A 25,019-nucleotide genomic window follows, 5' to 3' on the forward strand; every position below is an offset into this window, starting at 1 on the left:
CACGACAATTAGGGTGTTTGGCCATCCCATCACCAGAGTAGGTCAGTTTGGGCTGTCTCTCGACCATTGCCAGCAGTCTGTTGTGGGGGTATCTTTGTGGATTTCTGTGGGCCTCTCTAGCATTTTGCTTCTTCCTATTCTCATGTGGTCTTCATTTACCATGGTCTCCTATTCCTTGGATCAACAACAGAGAGGGAGAACAAAGATTCAGTTTTAACATTGATCAATGGAGTTCTGATAAGCTAGTAGAGCACTGACTACTTACAAGTCAGTCACAAGCTCAAGATTTTAACTTTGCTTTGTTTTTTAAGTGTATACTTAAAGATGCTTCTCATTGGCCTAAAATCATCTCTGTCCAATCTATGTATCCTGCTCTTGAAACAGAGAAAATAATGTTCATGCTTTTTATCCCAAAGCTGAAGCTTTCACTAAGACTTCAAAGACATGAGCCTACTCCTGCAGTTTTAAAGACAGATGTTAACTGCTTTTCCTACAATGTGGATTTCAGTACACTGACAATGTTAATATGTCTAAAACATTTATCTTTTTTAACTAAAAAATTTATGAATGAGGGAGTTAAAGAATTCATAGACTTGAATCCACCTGTCACAGGTCAAAAGGCCTCCAGATAAGTACAGCCTAAGTTTCCCTACCTGTCTATTCCTGAGGATGGGCTCACTCTCCACTCATCTTAGGATGGGGTAGTCCCAGTGGCCCAGACCAACAAGCTTGGCTACTACCCAGACCCACATCCTAGGCCTTGGGTTGGCCCACCCTAACATCTACCCCAACTGTGACCTGCTGGAGTGCATGAAGGAACTTGTCCTGCAGAATGGTAACTGCAGGATCTCCCTGACTGTGGGCAACAGCAAGATATCAGAGAGGAATTTCAGTGAGGTCTAGTGATGATGGTGTGCCAGAGGCCCTGAAGCAGAACAAAGACTCATTGCAATGAACATTTTTCTGGTGGGGCTGATGGGACAGAAGAGTAAACTGTGTGGCATACCACAGCTCCTGATGACATTAGCATGAATGAAAAGGTGCTGGAAAGACAGAGGAGTAAGGTGGAATTGTTTGATTATTTGTGTGTTTATTTGTTTTTTGTTTTTAATAAATTTGGGGGGACATTCTGCAGCATTGATGAGAGGATATGGAGAGATTGGAAAGTGAGCAGGATTGGGGTACATGATGTGAAATTCCCAAAGAGTAAATAAACAATTATGTTTAAAAATACCTAAAGAGATAGCACATCTTACACTGGCTTTGTCACCCTTACCCGGCATCCCAATGATTATTTTGAGTAGTCGTGTGCATTCTCTCACCATCTTCAGATGGAAGGTTTCTTGGGGGAAGCAATACTGCATCTAGGATAAAAGCTTAAGAGATTTTGGTGTTTTTCATGAAAAGTGATGGTCCTTTCAGCTAACTCAAGAAGATAATGTTCCTGGGTCTTCAGGGAGGTTGATTCCCAATTTTGTAAGAAAGCATTGCATTGATTTCCAAAGTGGCTGTACAAGTTTGCATTCCCACCAACAGTGTAGGAGTGTTCCCCTTGCTCCACATCCTCTCCAACATAAGCTGTCTTCAATGTTTTTGATCTTAGCCACTCTGACAGGTGTCATGTGGTATCTCAGAGTCATTTTGATTTGCATTTCCCTGATGTTTAAGGATGTTGAGCAATTCCTTAAATGTCTTTCAGTCATTTGAGCTTCTTCTGTTGAGAATTCTCTGTTTAGCTCTATAGCCCATTTTTTAATTGGACTGTTGGGTATTTTGATGTGTAATTTCTTGAGTTCTTTATATGTTCTGGATATCAGCCCTCTGTCAGATGTCATCCAGTGACTGATGGAAGCAGATGAAGAGATCCATGACCAAGCCCCAGGTGGAGTTCCAGGAGTCCGATTGGCGAGAGAGAGGAGGGATTATATGAGCAAGAGCTATTGAGACCATGATTGAAAAAAGCACAGGGACAAATAGCCAAACTAGTGGAAACATATGAACTGTGAACCAATAGCTGAGGAGCCCCCATGAAACTGGACCAGGCCCTCTGGATAAGTGAGACAGTTGATTAGCTTGAACTGTTTAGGAGGCCCCCAGGTAGTGGGACCGGGACCTGTCCTTGGTGCATGAGCTGGCTTTTGGGAACCTAGGGCCTATGCTGAGACAGTTTGCTCAGCCTTGGTGTAGGGAGGAGGGGACTGGACCTGCCTCAACTGAATCTACCAGGCTGGACTGACTCCCCAGGGGAGATCTTGCCTTGGAGGAGGTGGGAATGGGGGATGGATTGGGGGGGAGACAAAGGGGGGAGGGACGACAGGGGAATATGTGGCTGATATGTAAAATTAAATTAATTATAAAATTAAAATATTAAAAAAGAAGATAATGTTCCATTTAGAACAGCTTAAGGTGCTATTATTGCTCACTAATCAGTACCCAAAATCCAGCCCCACACTTGCTTGTGAAGAACTCTACAGTCTGCTCCCATCACTGTCAAGAACATCTGGAGATTGTCCTGCATTGATAGATCATGTTCTCGACTGTCTTAAATCTATCCGTTTTCAGATTTACAGACCAAATTCAAATCTTAGCTGTTTTTTAGGAAAAGTTGTCTTATTTAAAATTTAATGTCATGTGTTTGGAAACACTGGCAAAACTCTTTAAAGTATTAAGTCATTTCTTTGAGATATGGTGTTCACGTGTGCTACAGCTTCAAAGAAGGGATAATATCCCTGAGATGACTACAGATGAAAATGTAGACTGCACTGTGTGTGGTGGCACACACTTGTATTCCCTGCACTAGAGAGGGGAGACAGGAAGATGATGCTGGTCTGAGATTAAAGAGTGGGAAATTGTTTCAAAAAATGAAAATGTTAAAACCAACATTTGGGTCCTGCAGTGGGCTTCCTTTCACTACTGACTGTTTCTAAGTATCAAAGAAGAATCTGTGCTTTTAGAGTGAAAGACTATCTCCTTCATAAGGGGTGAGTCCCGGGCACTGGGTATATGCATGTGAGCACATGTGCCTTAAAGATCAGAGACATCATCCCCCAGAGCTGAGGTCACAGGTGGTTGTGGGTGGTGGGAACCAAACTTAGAACATATGCAAGAGCAGCACATGCTCCTAAGTGGTGAGCTCTCTCCATCCCCATAACACTTTCCTGTTTAGGACACACTCCCTAATTCAGGAAATCATAACAACATAAAGATAACTGTAGAAAGCCCTTCAGTTAAGTTGCCCACTTACTCTTCACTGTTGTTTGGGTTTGGACAATCCCCCAATGTGTTAAAATCTTAGTCTTCAGCAAGGTGATGTTGAAAGGTGGTTGAAGCATTAAGAGGTGGGGCCTAGAAGGAGGAAGTTGGGTCCATAATGGTAATCCCCTAGAAGAGATACGTGGCCCTTTGCCCCTTCCATTCCTCTCTCAGATTCTAGGTCAATGTGAGGTCCCCAACATTTTTCCTATGAGTTTCTTCCCCAATGTGCTGCATAAACACACGTCCAAAGCAGCAGGGCTGAGTGATCATGGCTGGAGACCTCTGGAGCAAAATAAGGCTTTCCTTCTTGGAAGTGGATTGGCCTTAGTTTAAGTAACAGAAACTGTCAACTTAACTCTCCCATGAACACTCTGGCTCCCTTGAAGAGCTTTTAAGATTGCGGCTGCCTGCATTCTGCTCTAGCAGGTAGATGTTCTCACTTTACTATGCATAGATAACCACAGGATACTGACCTCCACCCCTCACCTTTCCTTTCTTCATCCTCCCCATCTTTAGGGATTTATGCCATTTTTATATTATAGATATTCATTACCAAGGGAAGAAAAATGAGGAACAGAAAGAAATAGTTTTGATCATGCTATTATTGTGAACCATGGCTTTACAACAACAGACAGGCTTGTTGTTCCTTAACATCTCTTCATTCTTTATCAGCCACAAAGTAAGATGAGTTCTGTATCAGTTACTTTTATTGTTGTGATAAAACACCACAAAGCAACCTGTAGAAGAAAAGAGTTTATTTTTGCTAATGATTCCAGAGGTATAGAAGTCCCTCATGGCAAGGAGGCATGAGAGCCAGCAGCAGCCATGGTGACTGGGGCAGGAAGCTGAGATTTCAGATTCTCCACCAAAGCACAAAGCAGTGGGAACTGGAAGTGGGTGAGGCTTTTACCAATTAATACCAGCCCAGTGACTCACTTCCTCCACTAAGGGTGCATTCCTAGTCCTCCGCAAGCAGAGCAGAGATATCAACTGGAACCCAAATGTCTAAATTCCTGAGCCTAGGAGGGACAGTTCTCTAACAAACTACCACAACTTGATTTTGTTTTTAACGTGCACCTTGAATTTTATTAATCCCAATGTTATAGCAATAGTCACAATTTACAACTTTCTACATTTTTTTCATTTATTTATTTATTTGTGGATGAGGAAGTACAAGAGAAGAGGGAATGGAACAGCATGCAAGAGATGGTTTTCTTTCTTGGTCCCAAGGATCAAAACCACCTTGTCAGGCTTGGCAGCAAACACTCCTTTTCACTGAGCCATCCAGCTGGCCCCTGTTACATGGTTTCACTCTAAGATGACTTTGAATATTAGTATCCATGTGTTTTGAGGACACATGAGTAAAATGAACACTGGGCCAAAGAGGTCACCTGCACATGAGAAGGCAATTTTTTGAGAACATCTGATACTTCATCCGGCCTTTATTTTTATTTTATTTTATGTTTTATTTTATTATGAGTAGTATATTCTACACTGTTGTTGAGCCCAGGATCTCCCACATACTAGGCAAACACTGTACCAATGACATATTGTCCCATCTCTACAAAGGGCCATTGAAAGGCCTGGCTTTCTCAAATATTTGCTTTTAAGAAAGTTTAATTACCAGATTTGAATTTCTAGGGGAACAAAAGTTCCTACTGACTTTGCTACATGATTTCAAATAGCCAGATTAAATCTATCAGTGCTCTAACAAAATGATCAAATGTGTGACATGAGTAATGAAGAAGGGACTGAAAACAAGAGATGTCAGTAACATTAATGAGTAGACTAACTTTGGAAGCATCATGTCTAGAATAAAAAAAGAGAGTTTACAACTCCTAAATAGGTAAAGAGGTATTTATATGTCTTGTACATAGAAAAGATAAATTTAAATAAATTATCCCAATGTAACACAACCAAGATGTAAATTTTCAGCTCTAAATACCTCTAACATTGAAGCATACATTTAATGAAATTGAACAGTATTTCAGAAATGGACAAGTTTTAATGCTATTTGAAGATATGTGAGAAATATGCACTTGCTTTGATTGAGTTAAAAGAGAAAATGCTGTTTGAAAATGAAGACAGCTTTAAAGTTCAGTGTGGGGTCACCATAGACTTTCCGGGGAAAATCCTAAGTGCTACCCCAATGTTCTAATAATGCTACCAGTAAATATTTTTATCATGAGTAAAATAATTTTTTGAGGTCCTTAAGGATAAGAAAAGAGTTCTTATAGTATTCTCATGATTCAAAAGAACCAAATGCACACTCTGTCATGGGCTTGTGCAAACCAATAGAAAACTCATTACAGCATAGTTTTCAGTTCTCCGACATTCTCAGCCCCAGGACTTCTGTGCACATCCACACACTCGCTTTTTTTCTCTTTGAGCTTTGTCTCTGCAAGTTCAGTTTCTGAAGAGTCAATTTCCCCAGGGAGTTGGCACTTCCTCATGAGTATTAGAATGAAGAACGCTGGGAAAAAGCTTGATCCTCTTAGTGCTGCAGGCACACCAATGTAAATGTTCCTATTGAAAACAACTGATCTGTATTAATATAATTCTTAATGCATTCAGTGGAAGCTAATTTTCTATATCCTTACAGATCATTTATTCCTGGAAGAAAACATCAGGTGATTACTTTGCCCATGTAGTTTATATAATCTATTTTGCTGAGTTATTAAGTCTGTTTATTAGAATGTCAAAATTTTTTCCAACATAAAATCTTAAATGCATTTCCTTCATTTTGTTGATGGTTAGTTTCCATTGTCAACCTGACTGGATGTAGGATCATTATAGAGAGACATCTCTGGATGTGCCTATGAGAATGTTTTCAGAAAGGTTTAGCTGAAAATGAAGTTCCTAACACAGCATGCAACATGACCAGCCCCCTCACACTCTGCCACCATTCGTCCTCTGCCATTACATCACACTCAACCATGGTTCTGCCATTATCATATGGTCTCTTAAATAACGAGTGGAAAAAAAGGAAGAAAAAAAACCTATATCAGGTAAAGGGAACCACTCTTTTCTATTTTGTTTGTTCTGGTTTTGATTACACATGTATAAAACACACGTATAGAACAATATGCAGTAACTTTTCAAGATTTCTACTCAACATTTGCTTGCTGTATTACACCAATAGATTTTATGATACTGGAATCATTCTGTATCTAAAATAAGTCATATTACTCATTTGTATATTTAGTAGATTCAATTTGTTAATTTTCATGCATAAGCTTGCTTTTGTAATCAATTAATTTATCTTATAACATTTTACTACCTTTAACTATGTGTATGTGTTGGGTCTCTACGTAGGTATGTATCCACGAGTCCTGGATGCCTGGGAGTTGGAGTAACAGGAAGTTGAGGGCTGCCCAATGTGGGTTATGGGAAATAAACACATATTCTCTGCAAGAGCAATGTGTGCCCTTAAACCCTGAGCCATCTCTTTAGCCCCAAATCCTTTCCATTTGCTGAACTTGTCCAGTTTAAGCATGAGGACTACAGAAGCTTCCTGAAATGAGTTAGGTTATTTTCCCTTTCACCTTTTCTTAGAAGAACTTGTAAACTGTTATAACATTTATTCTTCATAATTTGATAAAATATGCCTTAAAGTTTCCAGATTTAATGAATATTGGAAATTTTTGACATATGAACATTTCTAAATTACTATGAAAAATTCCTTCATTTTCTCAATGTTTATAGTAAAATCTAGTGTGAAGAATAATGTTGTTAACTTCATACAATCTATAATCTCATGGGAAGGAAGTTTTAGTGAAGGACTGTGTGGATGTGTGACCTGTGAATGTATCCCTGGGAGATATTTTGATTACATTAATTGAGGTGAGAAGACCCAGCCCACAGTGGGTGGTACCATTTCTTAGGTAGAACATCCTAAAATATATAAGCATATAAAAATGATCATGACTACTTCTACAGTGGGAAAGTATAAGTATAGTATATATGTATAGATGCTTAAGACCAGATATAACAATCTAGAAATACAATTGAGTTTTTTTCTAGATGGGTAATATATTAACAAATATCTTAGTTTATTTTCCTGCCACAGTTATAAAAGACCCTGTCAAAACCAATTTGAGGGAGAAGGGGTGAATTTGCTCATAATTCTAGGTTACAGTCCACCATTCTGGGGAAGTCAAGGCAAATGGAACTTTAACCAATGAAGACACACTGACAGAAGTAGTTGAGGCCTTCCACTCTTTTACTACAGGCACGCCAGACTGAGAATGGGATGGCAGCCACCCCAGCCATACACACTTGGGGACAGGGCAATAGCCAGCACTTTTCTCTCCCAGAATTTCTCAGTTTCCTCCTCACCCAGAAACAGACAGAACTGGGTCATACCTTCAGAGAGCCATAATTCCTTTTGGCTGAAGTGGTTTTACGAGCAAGGAGGAGCACAGTGCAGTCTGTAGCAAACACAGGTTCTCTGTGGGCTTTTGGGGGGCCTGCTGCCCTATAGGGACAGCAAGGTAACAGCTAAAGCCTGGCTCAAGATCAGCCTATCATGACCTCTGTGCGTAGGTCAGCAGGGAACCCACAATTCTTTCCCTATACTGTTAGTGACAGGTGCCTGTGTAGCACTGTGAGTGGTGGGAACCATGCAGGTAACTGTCTTTAGTCTAAACAGCAACATGAAAGCACACAACTGGATGCACCTGGATCTCAGAGGCCAGGCCCCCTGGTCTGCTGGTTCTTGAGGTTAATGGTTTCGGTTGTGTGTATGTGTGACAACATCCTCCCCCTTTGTGAAGCTCTCAGCTGGTTTGTACCACAACTACTCTACTGAGCCATGTAATGTTCACGAGGCAGCCAACCATTAAGCGCAGTGGAGCACCTATGGGTTCCCAGAGATGAGACTGTCAGTCAAATTCAGGGAGCAGGCCCCTTCTCCAGGAGGCCCCTGGCAACAGCACCTGGCGTGCTGTTAAACTGCAAGGGCCGTCCACAGACTTGGGTTCTTACTATATCAGGCTGCAAGCATGAGAGGTCTGTGACCTTCCCAGGAGCTAGAACGTCAGAATCCATGCTGCTTGAATGTGCCGGGACTGCCATACTGACCCCTGCGGAAGGGAGGAGTCCTTCTCTCTATCCATGGGTATGGGGTGGTGGGAGCCAAGAGATTTGTTTCCACCAACAGTGCCCTTGTCCCTGGTCTCTGGATCTTGCTGTCCTGTTTATCTCCAGTGTTCTGCCATGCTAGCTCAGCTCCAGATGCGGCTCTCCCCCTACTGCTCCAGGGCCTCTACACAGACACCTGCTCCCTTTAAAAAGTATTATGAAGGCTTAGGTTAGGAAACCCACTCATGCTTAAGTGTATCAAACACTTTAGAAATAAGAATTAATAAAATACAAAATAAGGAAGTTATACCGTCCACATGCATTCTGAAAGTGAAGCCAAATGTCATCTTATCACTCAAGAAAATGTTAGATTATGAATGGGGACATTTTATACACTACAAAAGTAGATCTCAAAAATTATCTTTACCTTTGGGTCTGAGAGATGGTTCAGCAGTTAAAAGCACTGGCTGGTCTTCCAGAAGACCTGGGTTCAACTCCCAGTACCCACATGGCAGCTCACAAACTGCCTGCAACTCTACCTCCAGGGATCTGACACCATCACAGACATACATGCATGCAAAACACCCATGCACATAAAGAACAAAAAATAAATCATTGAAAGATTATCTTTACCTGAAGTTATTTATATCATACATCCTGCACGCCCCTGGCTCACCACATTTCAGAGTTCCCCAGTGTAAACAGGTTCTGTCTATCAAGGCACCAAAGTAAATAGGTGCTGGAATGCCAGCTGCAGTGAGGAAAGAAAGAAAAACAGCCCATTGCCAGGACCAGAGATAAGAGAGAGATGTATTATTTTATTTGGAAGTACTTCAGTTTTTTCTCTTAAAAACCAATATAACAAATTATGAATCAAAGGTTCTACACTTACGTTTAGAAATTATAAGGTAATGTAAAGTTTCTAGATCACAATATATGAAAACTATGTATAAGATGCTAAGAAAGTATCTATTGAGTTCATAGCCATGAGCTTCATGTATTTTCTGAAATGTCTTGTTCTGGTTTTCTATACATCTAACAGAAACATTTTCCATCTTATTTTATTTCTGAATCTACTAAAATATCAAAGTTGTTATTAAGTTCAAGTAAACTTTTTAAAGATAAGGGGAAATATTTTTCATGTCTGCAGTTACCTTATTCTCAGACTAATTACAAGTTGCCATTTCTAAACACATATGCTTGTGAACTCCAGTGGGTACAGCACATGTTCACTGAAGATGCCAGCAGGTCATTGGGACCTCCTGGTTGTGGACAGTTGGGATAGTGTAGATCCAGAGACAAATTACCATCCATATAGATCATGCATTGCCCCTCCCTCTGTCTGACTTTATATCCATCTAACTATCACATGAAGCCGTTGATGGGATATATTCACTTAACAGGTTGCTAGCCTCCACTCACCCAAACACTAAGCATGCCATCAGATATCAGCTGAGTCTACAGAAGAGAATTCCATGCTTTGCTCTCACCAACCTACTAGATATATTTGAGAAGGGTTGTATTCATGACTTCCTGTGTTCTCCAACTATAAACATCACTAACTGTCACCATGTTGGAACCTGATATTTGGATGACCTGAATCTCTGTCCCCGTTATGGTGACTTATGTTTGATTCCAGATCAAACTCTCTTATTCCCTTTAAGATGAGGGTTGTGTTTTGGGTTGACAAGAGAGTTGCTATCTTTTTGTTTTGTTTTGGTTTTTCTTTTGTTTTGTTTTGTTTTGTTTTTTTGAGACAGGGTTTCTCTATGTAGCTTTGCGGCTATCTTATTACTGAGTGAAAATTAATTGGTTTACTAAGTACTTAATATTGGTCTGATATGTTGGAGAAATTGTTCATACCAAATATTCTTGTGCAAAATGCATGTAACCCAATTCCAAGTGACTTCTCTTCAGACTTGATACACCTGAAAAATACATATACATAAATAAAAAGTTCATCAGCAAACCCATAGCTGTCCGAGCATCCTCCCAATGACAGGTGTAGTTCGTGATCCTAATGGTTAAGTTTTTCATTCTGAAGTGAGGATATCACAGGTCTACTGTTAAGCCCACACAGAGGAAGGAGACTATGGCTTCCAACAGCTGTCCTGCGACCGCCACACTTGTAAAGCAGAGTGGAGCCCTTTAACTTTGGCTACTAACCTACATGAACAGTTTCCTGGTTACCATGGAGAACACCATGCTATCCCCAAAACTTTGAAGCCACAAACCAAATAAATCTTTCTTCTCTTAAGTTGTTTGCCTGGCATTTTGTCATGTTGATTAAAAAAACACTACCATATTTTATATAAAATTCAAGATATAGTAAAGGTGATCCCACAGATAAACAAAGAAGGAAGACTCCATCGTGTAGACTATGACATTAAGAAAATGCCTTTGTCAGCCGGGCGGTGGTGGCACACGCCTTTAATCCCAGCACTCGGGAGGCAGAGCCAGGCAGATCTCTGAGTTTGAGGCCAGCCTGGCCTACAGAGTGAATTCCAGGAAAGGCACCAAAACCTCAAAGAGAAACCCTTCCTCAAACCCCTCCTCAAAAAAAAGAAAGAAAATGCCTTTGTTATACAGAGTTAAAAACATTGGACCTTTGTCTTTCCTGTACTGCCTACAGAATTAGATGAGATGATTTGAAAATTACATACAAAGGGAAGACTTATGAAGCAGTCAGGATAAAATCTGAAAAATGTTCTTATAAATTAGGAATGTGGAAGTCCTTTTAAACCATGGTCTTTCCCCACCAAATACACCCTTGGGTAAGAAAAGCACAGTAAATGCAACTATTGAGACTTCATTTTGGAAGTGATTCCGTGGAAGAGTTCAAGAAAACACAACAGACTAGAAGAGTAATAATAGTGTGTGAACAGTAGTACTGTGTCATCCATCATTTACATTGTAATCATCAGTTCAGCAAGAAAGAGCAAAGAAATATGAGAAAAATAATTTAAATAGACCTTAACTTCATTAAATCAAGAAATCATACATTAGGGCCTAAAAGATGTCTCAGTGGGTAAAGCTGCTTTCCACCAAGCTTGACAAACTGAGATCAGTACCTGGAGCCTACATGGTGGCAAGAGAACCAACTTTTACAAGATGTCCTCTCATTTCAACATACATGCTATAGAACACAAACACACACATATGCACACACAGGCACACACACACACACACACACACACACAAATGCTTTTTTAAAACCATACATTAAAACATCAAGAAGCCACATTTTCATACCCAGTGAAGATCAATGTCAGAAGATAACTGAGAAAGTGAAGAGTATGACAGTGAGGCATGGAAGTAGGAACAGGCATGCAGTAAACATGATAGCATCCCTTGAGAGTGTTTGGAGGTTTTAACAAGAGTGTATAACTGCTGACAATTCCCTTCAACTATGATGATCCTCCTCTATGAGGAAAACTCATCCTTATCAACTGAGCACACTGCTTTGAAACGGAGGCACCGGAGTAGTGAAGGAGAAAGAAAACACCATGTAGCCACATCAGCTAAATCAGCCTGGCATGTGATGGGGTGACATATGTCACAGCCAATACTCTCTCACTTATAAGTCTTAAGAGCTAGCAATACTGGTGCCTTTATCTGTCTGGGAACCTATGAATAAGGCATATACCACATCTCCATTTGTGTGAATATAGGAACATAACATCTTACAAAGGAAAAGAAAAACGTAAGGACAGATAACTAGTTTGTCCTAGTGAGTATCCATGAAGTGTAGAAGCAAGGGAAAGGAAGAATTAAGGGAAGGGAAGAGAAGGGAAGGGAGGAGAGGAGAGGGGGAGGGGAAGGGAACAAAAGGGGGAGGGGAAAGAAGAGGAGAGAAGGAGAGAAGAATGGGAGAGGAGAGGAGGGAAGCAAAGGAGGAGGAAAGGGGAAAGGGATTTTGAAAAGAAGTAGAAGGAGAAGAGGATGGGGTAGAATGGGAGTGTTGGCAAGGTAACAGAAAAGCGCAGGGAAAGGAAGGGGCAAGTGAGAATCTTGGTCCAGTCTATGGATAAAATATGATGAATCATCAAATGTTATGTAACATTGTGGTTAACTCAATATTGCTCCGGAATCCCAAATATACAAGAAAGGTGTTTGTGTGGGAGGGAACTGCTTCCCCGTTGTTAGTGGGTATGAAGTTTGCTAGGCTGGAAAGAATACCTACCTAATAAAAATACCTTGAAATTTGGCTTTGAAACTTTAACACTTTATCTTAGAAAGCTGAGTATCTGCTATTGCATTCATACATCTCCTGGTTAGATAGTGTCTATTACTGCATTCATGTTTTTTGTTAAAGACAAGTTGAGCTCAGGATGTCAAGGGAGCCTGGTCACTTTTACACAGAGGGTTTCACTCTCTGCCAGTCAGTTAGCCGGGCCTAGGGAATGAGTCCTAAACAACTCCTCTCTCCCTGCCAAACAAGATGCCCCTTAGTGTAGGCTTAAGACATAAGGAGAGAAAATAGGAAAGGGCAGGCAGGAAAATTCCAGAAAACTTTAAATTACTGTTAAATATAGCAATGCTCAGTATAAGAACCTTGATAAAGGTATTTCAGAGCATTGAATTTCTGGGAACCTTGATTCCAAGGGCCTTTCTTGGGAAATGGAATTTCAGTAAATGACAAAAAAAAAAATCTAAATGGCATTGATGGGGTGCTCAGTGTGTAAGGTTGCTTGCCAGAAAGGCTAGATGACCCAGAACCCAGGAACATATGTAAAAAAAAAATTAAAAAGCTCAATTCAGGGGCATACATCTGTAACCCCAGCATTCCCATAGTGAAATAGGAGAAAACACAATTACTTGCGAACTTGAGGGCCTGGTATGCTGGAGTACACAGCCAGGCCAGCAGCAAAAGAAAGAAGGGAGACCCTGCCTCAAAACAAGAGGAACAGAGAACTGATTCCCCAACATTGTCTTCTGACCTCTCTGTGCTCTTAGTGGCACTCAGGAGCCCACACCACACACACACACACACACACACACACACACACACACACACACACACACACACACACACACACACACACAATGAGAGAAACAGAGAGAGAGACAGAGACAGAGAGAGAAAGAGAGAGGGGGAAAGGGAAAGAGGGAGAAACATCATACACTTGCATATGCATACATTACTAAGAAAAAAGATAGAAAAATAAATGAACAAGTTACTTATTACCTCAGAAGAACCATATACCCAGGTATGGCTGCTAGCGAGTAGATGAAGCAGCCAATTACTGACATGATTAAAAAGTACTGCAGCTTGATAGTACAGTCAGGGCCTTTTTTACATAGCCCAAGAACTGCAGATGAGTTTCCTGAAGACTGAATGCAGCTGCAATTTTGAAACACCTGTAAAAAAAAAAGTGTCCTATTTAAGAAAGAAAAATATTGGGCATGAACCTTCAGTGTTTTCTACACAGCCAGTTAGATCAAAATGGAGAGTGTTGGGGCCAAAGACATGGCTCATAGGAAGAACACTCATCCAGTTTGAATGAGGACCTTAATTTGAGCACAAACACCATTGAATAAAAAATACTAAATAAGTAAAATAGAGGTTTCTTTCCCCCTTTATTTTCATCTCTTTTTTGGTATATCATAATTTTATTATAAAATATAAAGGGGTACTGTGATTGGTATGTAAAGTAAATAGAAAATTTCTTAATAAAAAAATGAAAAGGAAAAAATATAAAGGGGTAGATTTTAAAAATCAGTATTTTTTTTCTAAATGCGTGGAGTAACTTGCAAAAATCAATTATGCTGAATTCACATTTATTTGTTTTTTTATATTTATTTTCATGTGTGTTTGGTCTTTGTCAGTGTGTGTGCATGTATATGTGTATGTGTGTGCATGTGTGTATGAACATATGTGTGCCACATCTACATACATATAGAAGTCAGGGGATAAATTATGAGGCTAAGTTCTCTCCTTCTACAATGTGGGTTGTGGTTTTGATGGGAAGGTTTGGTGGCAAGTGCCTTTACCCACTCTACCAACTTTCTAGCCTGCACATAATTTTATAATAGTCTATAAATACTGCTTTATTTTGTTTTGTCCCTAATATAAAGAATATTAAACAAAATGTATTTCAGAATGATGATGGAATAGTTAGGTGCTTACTAATAAACAAAGTCATGTTCCAAGAAAAAGAGTTTATTTAAACAATATTTCAATTCTTTTTTGAATTGTTGTGTTTCTGAGTATATTAAGAATCAAAATTTATATTTCACTTTGATTACGAACCAACTCCATATTATAACCTGTTGAAGGTAAGGAAAATGCTTAACTATTTCCTGCTAAACCATCATGAGGAGATGGCACAGTCTATAAAGTCCTGCACAAGGGTGAGGACCTGAGTTCAGATCCCAGAACACATGTGAAAGATGCACGTGTGGAGGATGTGCGTGCAACACTGGTGCTCTGAAGATGGGAGCAGTGACTCCCTGGGGATCACTTGCCAGGCAGCCTAACAGAATCAGCAAATTCCAGGCCATGAGGTTCTGTCTCAAAAGCCCAAAGTGGGCGGGACCTGAGAGTCAACAGCCAAGGTTGTCTTTTGACCTCCATGTGCACACACACACGCACATGCACGCACACACACACACATATGACTATAATAAATAAACAAATAAATAAATATAAGATGTTCATGATACCAAAGGGTAAGTTTTCTGCCAGCCTCAACTACATAGTTGGAGGTCAGCCTGGGTTTCATGAGATCCTATCACAAAAGGGGCAGATTCTATTCAAAGTATTTTAAATTTTTAATTTTAACGTTTATTTATGTAAATGTTCCTCTGTCTGTGTGTATACAAGCAGGTGCATGTAGGTGCCTGAGGAAGGCAAACGAGAGTGTCAGATTGCCAGGAGCTGGAGTTGGAAGATGCTCCTTGTGGGTGCTGGGAAGCAAACAGGTCCTCTGAAAGACCAGCAAGTGCTCTTAACAGCTAAGCTAGCTCTACAGCCCATCCAGAGCATTTTAACTCCAATCATCTGAATAATGATCTCAACTGATTTAAATTACAAAATAATTCTCAGACTCTGGCAAAGTTTTACATAACACCTAGTAAGGTCACGTATAAATATATAAAGGAAATTTAGTTATTCATAAAAATACATTAATCTATTTTAAGCATGGACTAATTTTTGCTTTATAGCAGATGTAGGCTTAGATCATAGCACATATTAATGCAGTACACAAAACATCAGCTCAGATCACTGAAAGGGTGTTTACCATGTTGATTCCTGTTCCAACAGACTTCTCACAGCCTGCAAGGCAGGCTGACATGTATGCTAGGCCATTGTCTCCACACACTGGATCCCATGTTTTAGTTAAGCAGTTACACCTTGTGTTGCAGTCAGCAAGGACCTTATTCTCCACATACAAAGGCTGCTGGATTCTGAAATGATTGTAAATAATGTTACAGATACTGCAAAAACCACATAAGTACTTTATTTTCTTCTTTTCATCTCAGTACCTGCACACACACATACACATGCACACACACACACTCACATTCACACACACACACACACACACACACACACACACACACATACACACACACACACACACTCATACACACTCACACAGCAGAGTGACAGAGAGAAAGGGGGGAGTGAAAGAGAGTGACAGACAGACACAGAGAGAAACGTTTCATCTTCTCCCCAGAACAGAAACAGAAATCAACCATCCAAATATCAACTAGTGGTCTCTATACTGTGTTTTTGGCACACAAGTAGCATGACTACTTTTTCAATTACTTCAAAAACAAACATTAAGTGCCTACCCTATAAGAAAGTGCCATGATGTTAGAGCTAAAAAGGAAGATGATAATCTCTCATTGACCTGCATGATAAGAAATAATGAAAGAGGGCTGGCTTGAGAAAAATCTGCAATTTCCATTTATACAATAAATGCTGTGTTTCTCCCCCAAAACAGAGTGGTTTGAGTGACCAGGCATGCTCTTCTGAGATATACAGAACCCAGCACTTACAATGGGATTGAAAAAGGATAATGTGGGAGTCTAGAGTCTGAATTCACATTGTATCACTCAAACACAGTGTGGAGTCAGCATGCCTGGAGATGGAGTTGGAACATACAACTCTACTTCAGTATTGTTGAAGCCATTTTCTGCAAACTTACTAATTTCCCCCTGAGTTTCAATTTCTACATGTACAAAGTGAAAAGAATCAGTCCTGTCTTAAAAAAAGATTCAGACCAGGTGATATATATTTTATAATACAAAATCTAAGACTACAGCATATATAAGATGGAACTATACTGGTCACACACACACACATATGTGTGTGTGTGTGTGTGTATATATATATATATATATATATATATACATATACATATACATATACATAAATATATATATTTATTCATTAGTTGACTTACAATGTATTAGATTCAGTTGTGCTAAATTTGAGCCCATTGTAGAACCCTATGAAGACTTGCTGGCCTGTATAGTCAACTTTTAAAGCTATCTGCTGTAAAATAATCCTCTTATACACTGTTAAGATGTGTCACTCAAACTGGTTTAATAAAATGCTGATTGGCCAGTAGCCAAGCAGCAAGGATAGGTGGGGTGACCAAACTAAGGATGATGGGAAGAAGAAGGGCAGAGTCAGGAGTTGCCAGCCATGTACAGAGGGAGCAGGACATGAACATGCCATGCTAATAAAGGTACTGCTATGAGGCAAAGCATAAATAGAAATATGGGTTAACACAAAATCTGATAGCTAGTTAGTAATAATCCTGAGCTACTGGCCAAGCATTTATAATTTAATCACCTTCTGTGTGTTTATGTGGGACTGGGTAGTTGGGACAGGAAATGTCTGATTATATTTGGCACTCAAATATTTGGCAAGAATTTCCACATAAAGCCTGAAAAACCTTTAAAGTGAATTCTAAACACACAAAAATGGAGTCAAATTCCACTTCTTTTTAACCGCTTTTTCTTGGGTAGGCTCTGTTTGCTAGTGGCAAGCAGAGGCACGGCTCCTTTAAGAGACAGCATCATGACTCAGTGTTAGTGGCAAAAAATGAGTGGTTCTTTTCAAAAGCCCTGCTACCAAACACTTAAATGGAGTCTATGAACAGCAGGTGGCACACTACTCAGTGGTGGCATGGACCTAGAACCTCCCTAGAGTTGGGGTAGTAAACATGGCTCCCAGAGCTGGTGGTAAATGTACCTCTGCCATAAGACTAGCCTCTCAAGGAACCAAGGGGCAGGGCAGAGCCAGCTACCAAAGCTACTGCTTTGGTCCTAGCCACACTGCTTAGCAGTTTAAAGATTCAAGTGGTCAGCAAAACAGAGAGATATACAGTAAAGACAGATTCAGACCAAAAAAAAAAAAAACTCTAAATGGGTTACAGTGTGTTTAAAAATATACATAGGCTTGGGAGAGAAAAGAAAAAAGGTAGAGAAAGTCCTTAAAAAATAGAGTAATAAAAAATATAATAAGCTACATAAAGATGGAAATACACAGAGAATCTGGATTCTGTATGTTATTGTGTTGTCTTTAAATTTTTGGACTACTAAGGAACAAATAACTGCTGAGAGACAAGTGATTATGAAAGCTGCTAGGCTAAACCAACCTATATATTTTTAAAAATAACTTGACTTCAAAATTTAAGTCAAAGATATGTTGCTTTGGGAAAGAGGTTCTGCTTTTATTTCCGCAGGAATTGAGAGGCTCTAGATTCATTCTGGGTTCAGAAAAATCAGGTTTGTTCAAAGAAGACATCCTGAAAAATCTCCAATGGGAATAGATGGCCCAGATGATCCAATGTTTCAGAGAGCATCTGTTGCAGTTTCCTCTGAGTTCTGTATCCAGAACAGCTTCAAGGCTGCTGGCTGAGATGATCTAACCTCACAGACTACTCCAGCCAGGACTTGACCAAAATCCCAAATTTTCTCAAGGCTCTCCAAAGATCACCATTGCCCCCAATCAACAGGAAGTAGTCTAGAGAATGCCCACATTTCCCAAAATAAATTATGAATGTTTGTCATTGTTTAGGGGGGTTGGTTACAAGTTTTTATCGATAATGGTCAGGAAAGAAGCTTAAAAAGGAGATTAGATTCAGGAATCTTTTTCTGAAAAGAAAAGTAGGGTATAGAAATGATACATTAAAAGGGTCAATTATTGGATTTACTTTAATCCAAAAAACAACTATCAATCTTACATATTTTACAATGGTATGGATTTTGGTTTATCAATACAAATTTAAAGCTAATATTGGTATACTATATGTATATTTCTACTCTTGTTTAAGGTATGGTGTTTATGCAACTCAATTAAAAATATATAATGTATAATTAAGAAATACAGATTAATAGTCATCTATAATAGTCTGACTTATACTTATGGTAGATATTTTCCAAGGTCATAAACTGATATATATACATAGAGAGATGGTCTTCAAACACTTCCAATACCTACAAAATAGGGATTTAATATGTTTAATAACCTAAGGTTTTTCATGACAGTGAGACACATCTACTTCTGGCAGCACCAATCTACTTCAGAGAAGATGATGGGCATCGGAGAAACTCTGTATGGAGTATTTTTGTTTAAATGGCAAAAGCTAGCCACGTGGGCAAAGAAATTGCCCTTGCCTCAACTGCTGACAGTTACCGTCCAAACTGGACCAGAAGGATGCAAGAAAGGTGACTGCCGAACTTTGCCGAGAATAGGTAGGACAGTCCTTCAAAAATTCTCTGCTTCACAGAAAAGTCTGTCAGATATTCTAAGCTTGTAGGCCGAAGACAGATGACTCAATGTTGCAGAGGAATTTTAGGTGACTGTCCAAGTAGTTGAGGTCCCTGTCATTAGGTAACATTTCACTCTTCTGGGGTCTTTGATGGAGTTGAAGACTAAATAGTTATAGTTAAAGTTTTCCTTAGTTATAATAGAAAGTAACTTAGATACAAAACTTTACACACACCAAGGTAAGATAGAAAATTAAGTATTTTCTCTAATTTTGCCAAATGCAAATAGATTAATAGTGTTACTGTAGTTCTTACTTAATAACTGTTTTTGTTGTATATAATCTTACTATGTGAAAGCAAAAACCTTCCTTTTAATATAGGCAAAAAGGGGGAAATGCTGTGGAATAATTCTTTTGTACACTGTAAAGATTTGTCACTCGAATTGGTTTAATTAAGTGCTGATTGGCCAGTAGCCAGGCAGAAATTATAGGTGGGGTGACCAAACTAAGGATAATGGGAAGGAGAAGGGCAGAATCAGGAGTTGCCAGCCAGATGCAGAAGGAGAAGGAGTGTGGGCTGATATAGGAATGGTGAGTTGAAGAAAAATGTAAGATAACCATGTATCACTGCCACTAATTTGTAATAAAATGATCTTGTCATACACAATCCTTGAAGAAAATGGACTAGTCATTGCAAAAATATTATGATCTTCATTAGGAAACAACATACCCTTCATAAGAAGTAGTTAAGCCAGCAACTGGGAAATTATCACAGGTCATCATGAAATTAAAGAAAGATAGAAGGTACTCAGTCAGGGATAGGCAGAATGCTATGTATGCAGCTTTCTTGACAGTAATCTTGAACTTCTTCATAATCAAGCCACCAATTAAATATCCAACACATATTGGAGGTAAGTTATAAAGACCTGTAAATGTGAGTAAAATAGTATTTTTAAAAGATAGCATTAAAATAAATATGTTATCAATTTGTCTAATACATCTTACTTAAGAAACTATTTAGCTCTAATATAATGACCCTAACCCCCACAGGCTCACATATTAAATAAAAAGAGGTTTTTAAGTGTCCCATAATGTCACTTTAAAAAGACTATTACCATTTATTGAATCATTTGCAGCAAGTTATATATAAGTATCACACACATACATATATGATATTAGATATTTCATGTATTTTTTTCACTCTGTTTATTGAGATTTTGACTCAGATTTAGGTGATTTAGAAGGTCACTGTAAAGTCCAAGCTTATCAACTGCAGAATATTCCACGTATTGTTGATATTGCCCATTATTCTTCCTCTCTGAAGAATGTTTACAGCTCCATACCATTGCATTTAATTTTACACATCTAAGGGTAGTGACTGGGATTTGGAGGACACAGAACTCTAGATAATGTAGATGCTGTTATCCTGTGATTATCAGTTATCAAGAGTAAAAATAACCCAGGAAAAATCCAAAGTTGGATATATCCCAGGATTGAATGTACTAATAAGAAAAGCAGAGTGTGGCTGCACAGACTCATCAGACCAGGGGACCCAGTGACTAAATAAGGAGTAATATAGAGGGTAAGAATTGAAGCCCAGAAGTAAAATACCAATGAGTTAAGCCTATTCCTTTCTTAATTAACATATTTACTCTTGAAAACTGACTGATATAAGCATCCCCCAATATTTCCATAATGATGACAATTTTCATTCTGATTGGAGAGAGAATAGAGAGGATATTTCTGGCCTCTCCTTCTCTCTATGGCTTCTTGATTTCCCTGGAGAGTGGAAAGAAAAAATTTACAAGAATATCCTAACAGATTTTAATTTTGTTGTAGTCTCCTAGTCACATTATCTTACTGTTTATCATGCCTTTGAGGGGTGCTGTTTATCATGTCTTTGTGGAAGGGAGAAGTGCTACTAAAGAAATATGAGACTACATACCTATGAGAAAGACTATCTCTGCAGTTGATTTTCCATACTGCTGTTCCAGGTATTTAGGCATGAAAGTAAATGTATTGATAAATGCGTTGAACTGGAGCACACTTACGAGGATGAAAAGCATGTAAATCGGATTACAGGAGAGGCTCTTCATGAATGGCAAAAAATCTGAAACAAGAGAGTGTCAAGACAATCAAGCTAACTTGACCTTGCATTTTATATCCAGTGTTCTCCTAAAATCTTCTCACAAATTCTGTCCTGTGACACAAATATATTTGATAAACCTTCACTCCTTGAGGCTAAAGTTCTATATTATTGTTTAATTCACTTCTAGTAGTTAGTGATACAATTGGCCATATAAGAATCAGAACCCAATTGTGCCATCGTTCAAAACTATAAGGAGATGGAATCAAATCTATGGCTACACTTTTTCTTTTTCTTTTCTTTCTTTTCCTTTTATTCATATCCTGTATTCACTAGAGAGTGACTAGTCTGTTCTCTGGAATCTGCAAGGGACTTTTCATGAAATTTGAGTTCAGACACTGATGCTATCACTCCTTTGTGCAAGAACAGACAAGTTAAAAGCTTAGGAAGGCTCCAGGAATGATGCTGCAGCTCAGCCTACCACAGTATCCTTGCAGTGCTTCACAACAGAACATCTATTAGAATCACCTAGTGATATTTTTAAACATCTCAACACAAGGATTACTATAAGGAATGCTGACTCATTTTCAACTGATGTAACCAGAACTTCTACCTGTTTAAAAAGCTGAAAGTCAAATTTGTAGCCTGTCTCTAATAAATGGATTGGATCTCACAGAAGATAATGAACTTCATGCTTAATAGACTCTTTCCTTTTCCTGTCTTCATTTCCATTTCCTGTCTTGATTTTCAAATTTTGTACTATTCTTAATTAAATTACCTAAAATTTTTAGAGAGTAAAGTATAAAGAAGAAACAATTTAGAAGTTAAGCAAGGAAGTTTAATAAAAAGAAGTGAACTCTAGTGGCAAAATCTATCTTTAGGAATGAGAGGGTGGCAGTCAGAATTCCCAGGAGGTTTTGAACTCACCCATGTTTGCTGACATCTCTGTTCTCCTAAATGAATCTTCAAAATTCACATTTATTTTCTGTATCTCTTATATTATGCTAAGCTCTTTCATAGTTTTGAAAATCAGGTAGACCTGGCAGACCACACAGTCTAATATAACAATCAGTATTATCCCTTTCAGGAGAATTGTTAACATGACTATAATTCTAAGAATGTTCAAGTCTCTGAATTGGCTCCCAGTGTCCTCACAAACTTATCCCCAATTCTTAATCCTTTGGCTTCAACATGTCCCAACCTCCTACTGGGGCAAAGACTCTCTGCTCTACCAGACACAACAGCTGTAAGAAGTCAAGCCCCCAATGTGGGCAGAGAACCTTGCTCAACCCTAGTCCACACTGACCAGAAGACAAAATAATAAACAGAAACCAAGGGAACAAAATCCAACAAAGACAAACTCAGAAATTGACACCTAGACCGACAATCACCCCAAACCTAGATTACTAGACACCAGCATAAGAAATAATCAAAAACAGCCAAAGAAATATGTCAAAGCATGACAAACACTCCACTAACTGCAGACCCATCTAAACCAAATACAGAGTTTAGTTTTCCTGTTTGCCTTTAGTGATTCCATGCTTTTCCTCCTTGGCTTTTCCTCCGTGTTTCTCTTCTTTGTCACTTTTAGTCACATCCACATTATCCTCTAGTCCTTCCTTTGGGAGTGTTTTGGGAAAAAAGAAAAAAGGGATGCTGGTCAGGACATTCACTCCAGCACAGATCAAAAAGCCGACCCACCAAGCACCGACCCAGCGTGTATCAGTGGGAGTTATGGTCAGGTCATCTGTGGAGAAATACAGACATTTTATTAGCTTGCACCATTCTTTCCTGTGTAAACTGCAGAAAATTAAGGATCCTAAGCCATCGAAACACAAAATTTGTATATTATTGTAAACTTTTCACACATTAGTTATTCTTATTTGGGCCTTGAACTTATCGTCCTCTGCCTCTGCTTCCTAAACACTAGGATTACAGGCATCTGCTACCCCCTGGGTGAATTCAGACATTCAAAAATAGTGTCTGAGGTTAGTCAACTGGGTGAAGTTGAAATTAAGTAAGAAGAAAAAATTCTGGATTGCTACATGACATAATAGTTAAAACTTCATTTCAAAAGGATAGAAAGAGATTTGAGACATATCTTAGGAACCAGGTTTAACCCGGTGTATTCACATCTCAAAACGTCACAGTGGAGAAGAGAGGGGGCTGGGGAGACAGCTGAGCAGCTAAGAGTTATTGCTGCTCTGCAGAGGTCCTGAGTTCAAATCTCGGCACCCACATGGAAACTCACTACTGCCTGTAACTCTAATTTTAGGACATCTGAATCTCTCTTCCAGCCTCAGCAGGCACACACACACACACACACACACACACACACACACACATGCACACACACACATGCACACACAGAGACATACACATACACACAAAGATAATAAATTAAAGCATCACATGGTATCCATTTTTTTATGGTTTGTGTGTGCCTTAAAAAATATTAACTGATTTTATCTAGTAATATAGGTGATGTATTTTCCAGCAGTAAATGAGAATTTCAATCTATCTTGTGAAAAGTTTACAAACTGGTGCTTATCACATAACAGAAAGATCTGTTTCATTTTCCCCAGTGACTGCCTCATTGAGAAAAAACTATGTGAGTAAATATTTTGAGACCAAAGGTGTGGCTGAACTGTACTGGGAGAACGGTGGATTTTTTATCAGAAGGTGACATTTTGTCCTTGTCTCTGCTCCTCTGAGATCTGCAATCTGTAAGCAGTGATAATTTGTCAACTGAGGATCAAAGGAGGCAGTGGCATAGCATTCTGGAGCATTCTCCCACACTCTAGGGAATGGACTGTATAAATACAGTGTGTTGTGTTACCTGTATTCACAGACCCAGTGTCTACGTAAATATTTGCACAGAAGGATCCCAACAAAAGTCCAAACAAAGGGCCAATGACCATTCCTGTTTCTAAAATCCCTGGAAGTAAACAAAGAGAGGAAGTTACACAAACACACAAAGAATTTGCTTACACAAAAAGCCTTGAGATTGAATTGTTTTTAATATTAAATTTATTTTTCTTCCTTTGCAGAGTTGGGTATCAAATCCAATAGTCTAAGCAAGTGCTCTACACCTGAGCTACAGTCCCCACTACCTCAGATATTTTTATATCCAACATATTAGAAAAATTAAGCTTGGTATGTATAAGTACATATATATGTGTGTGTGTGTGTGTGTGTGTGTGTGTGTGTGTGTGTGTGTGTGTGTGTATGTGTTACATGTACACATGTGTGTTGCATGTACATATATTAGTTTTTATAAAAATTGAGAAGGAAGCTCCCATTGTTTCACTATGGAATGTTCCCCAGAAGCTCCTGTGCTACTGACTTCTTCCCCAGGGGACCCCCACTGGAGTTCAAAGGAACCCTTCTGATGCAGGGCATGGTGGTGGGTATTCAGGTCATCTGGAATAGAACCATAGCCCCTTCTACATTCTGTTTTGCTTCCCAGTCACAAGATGAATGGTTTCACTCCACCTATCCTTCCACCACAATGAGCTACCTCATGACAGGCCCCTAAAACACACAGCCCAGCAACATAGATCAAAACTTCCAAAGCACTGAGCCAAATGAATCCTTTATTTTTATAAATTACTATCTCAGTTATTTATTAAAGTGATAGAAATCCAATTGACACAAAAGCTTTATCACTCAAAGCCACTTTCCAAATTCTCTTTTATGCTGAGTTGAAGGCAAAGGCTGTACCATCACAGGCAGTTCCATCAAAGCCATGATGTGAGCAAGGTCATTTTGATGCTTCCATAGCCCTGTTTTCAAAGGAACTCTGATAGGTAGCTGTAACTGTCAACTTGACACAGCGTTGATTTACATGGGGGGGTAGGATTTTA

The 25,019-nt window shown here is 39.1% G+C and overlaps 1 protein-coding gene across 7 annotated transcripts in view; it reads right to left on the reverse strand.

Annotated features, from left to right (window-relative positions):
- Window positions 1–3,995: 3,995 nt before the first annotated feature.
- The window catches only part of LOC128098586 (solute carrier organic anion transporter family member 1A5), a 90,369-nt gene continuing 69,345 nt past the window's right edge, over window positions 3,996–25,019 (reverse strand). For all 7 annotated transcript variants that reach the window (XM_052719878.1, XM_052719877.1, XM_052719875.1 and 4 more), the window contains 9 exons: window positions 23,993–24,091; window positions 22,679–22,900; window positions 21,013–21,177; window positions 19,798–19,993; window positions 15,582–15,747; window positions 13,526–13,698; window positions 10,201–10,265; window positions 8,971–9,088; window positions 3,996–5,781 (listed from right to left, as the gene is read on the reverse strand). In XM_052719878.1, the coding sequence (XP_052575838.1) occupies window positions 5,562–5,781; window positions 8,971–9,088; window positions 10,201–10,265; window positions 13,526–13,698; window positions 15,582–15,747; window positions 19,798–19,993; window positions 21,013–21,177; window positions 22,679–22,900; window positions 23,993–24,091 (1,424 nt within the window). In that variant the 3' untranslated portion in view covers window positions 3,996–5,561. The remainder of the gene's footprint in view (window positions 5,782–8,970; window positions 9,089–10,200; window positions 10,266–13,525; window positions 13,699–15,581; window positions 15,748–19,797; window positions 19,994–21,012; window positions 21,178–22,678; window positions 22,901–23,992; window positions 24,092–25,019) is intronic.

The sequence above is a fragment of the Peromyscus californicus genome, unplaced genomic scaffold, assembly GCF_007827085.1.
Source record: "Peromyscus californicus insignis strain IS unplaced genomic scaffold, ASM782708v3 Scaffold_6__1_contigs__length_162567912, whole genome shotgun sequence".
Lineage (NCBI taxonomy): Eukaryota > Metazoa > Chordata > Mammalia > Rodentia > Cricetidae > Peromyscus > Peromyscus californicus.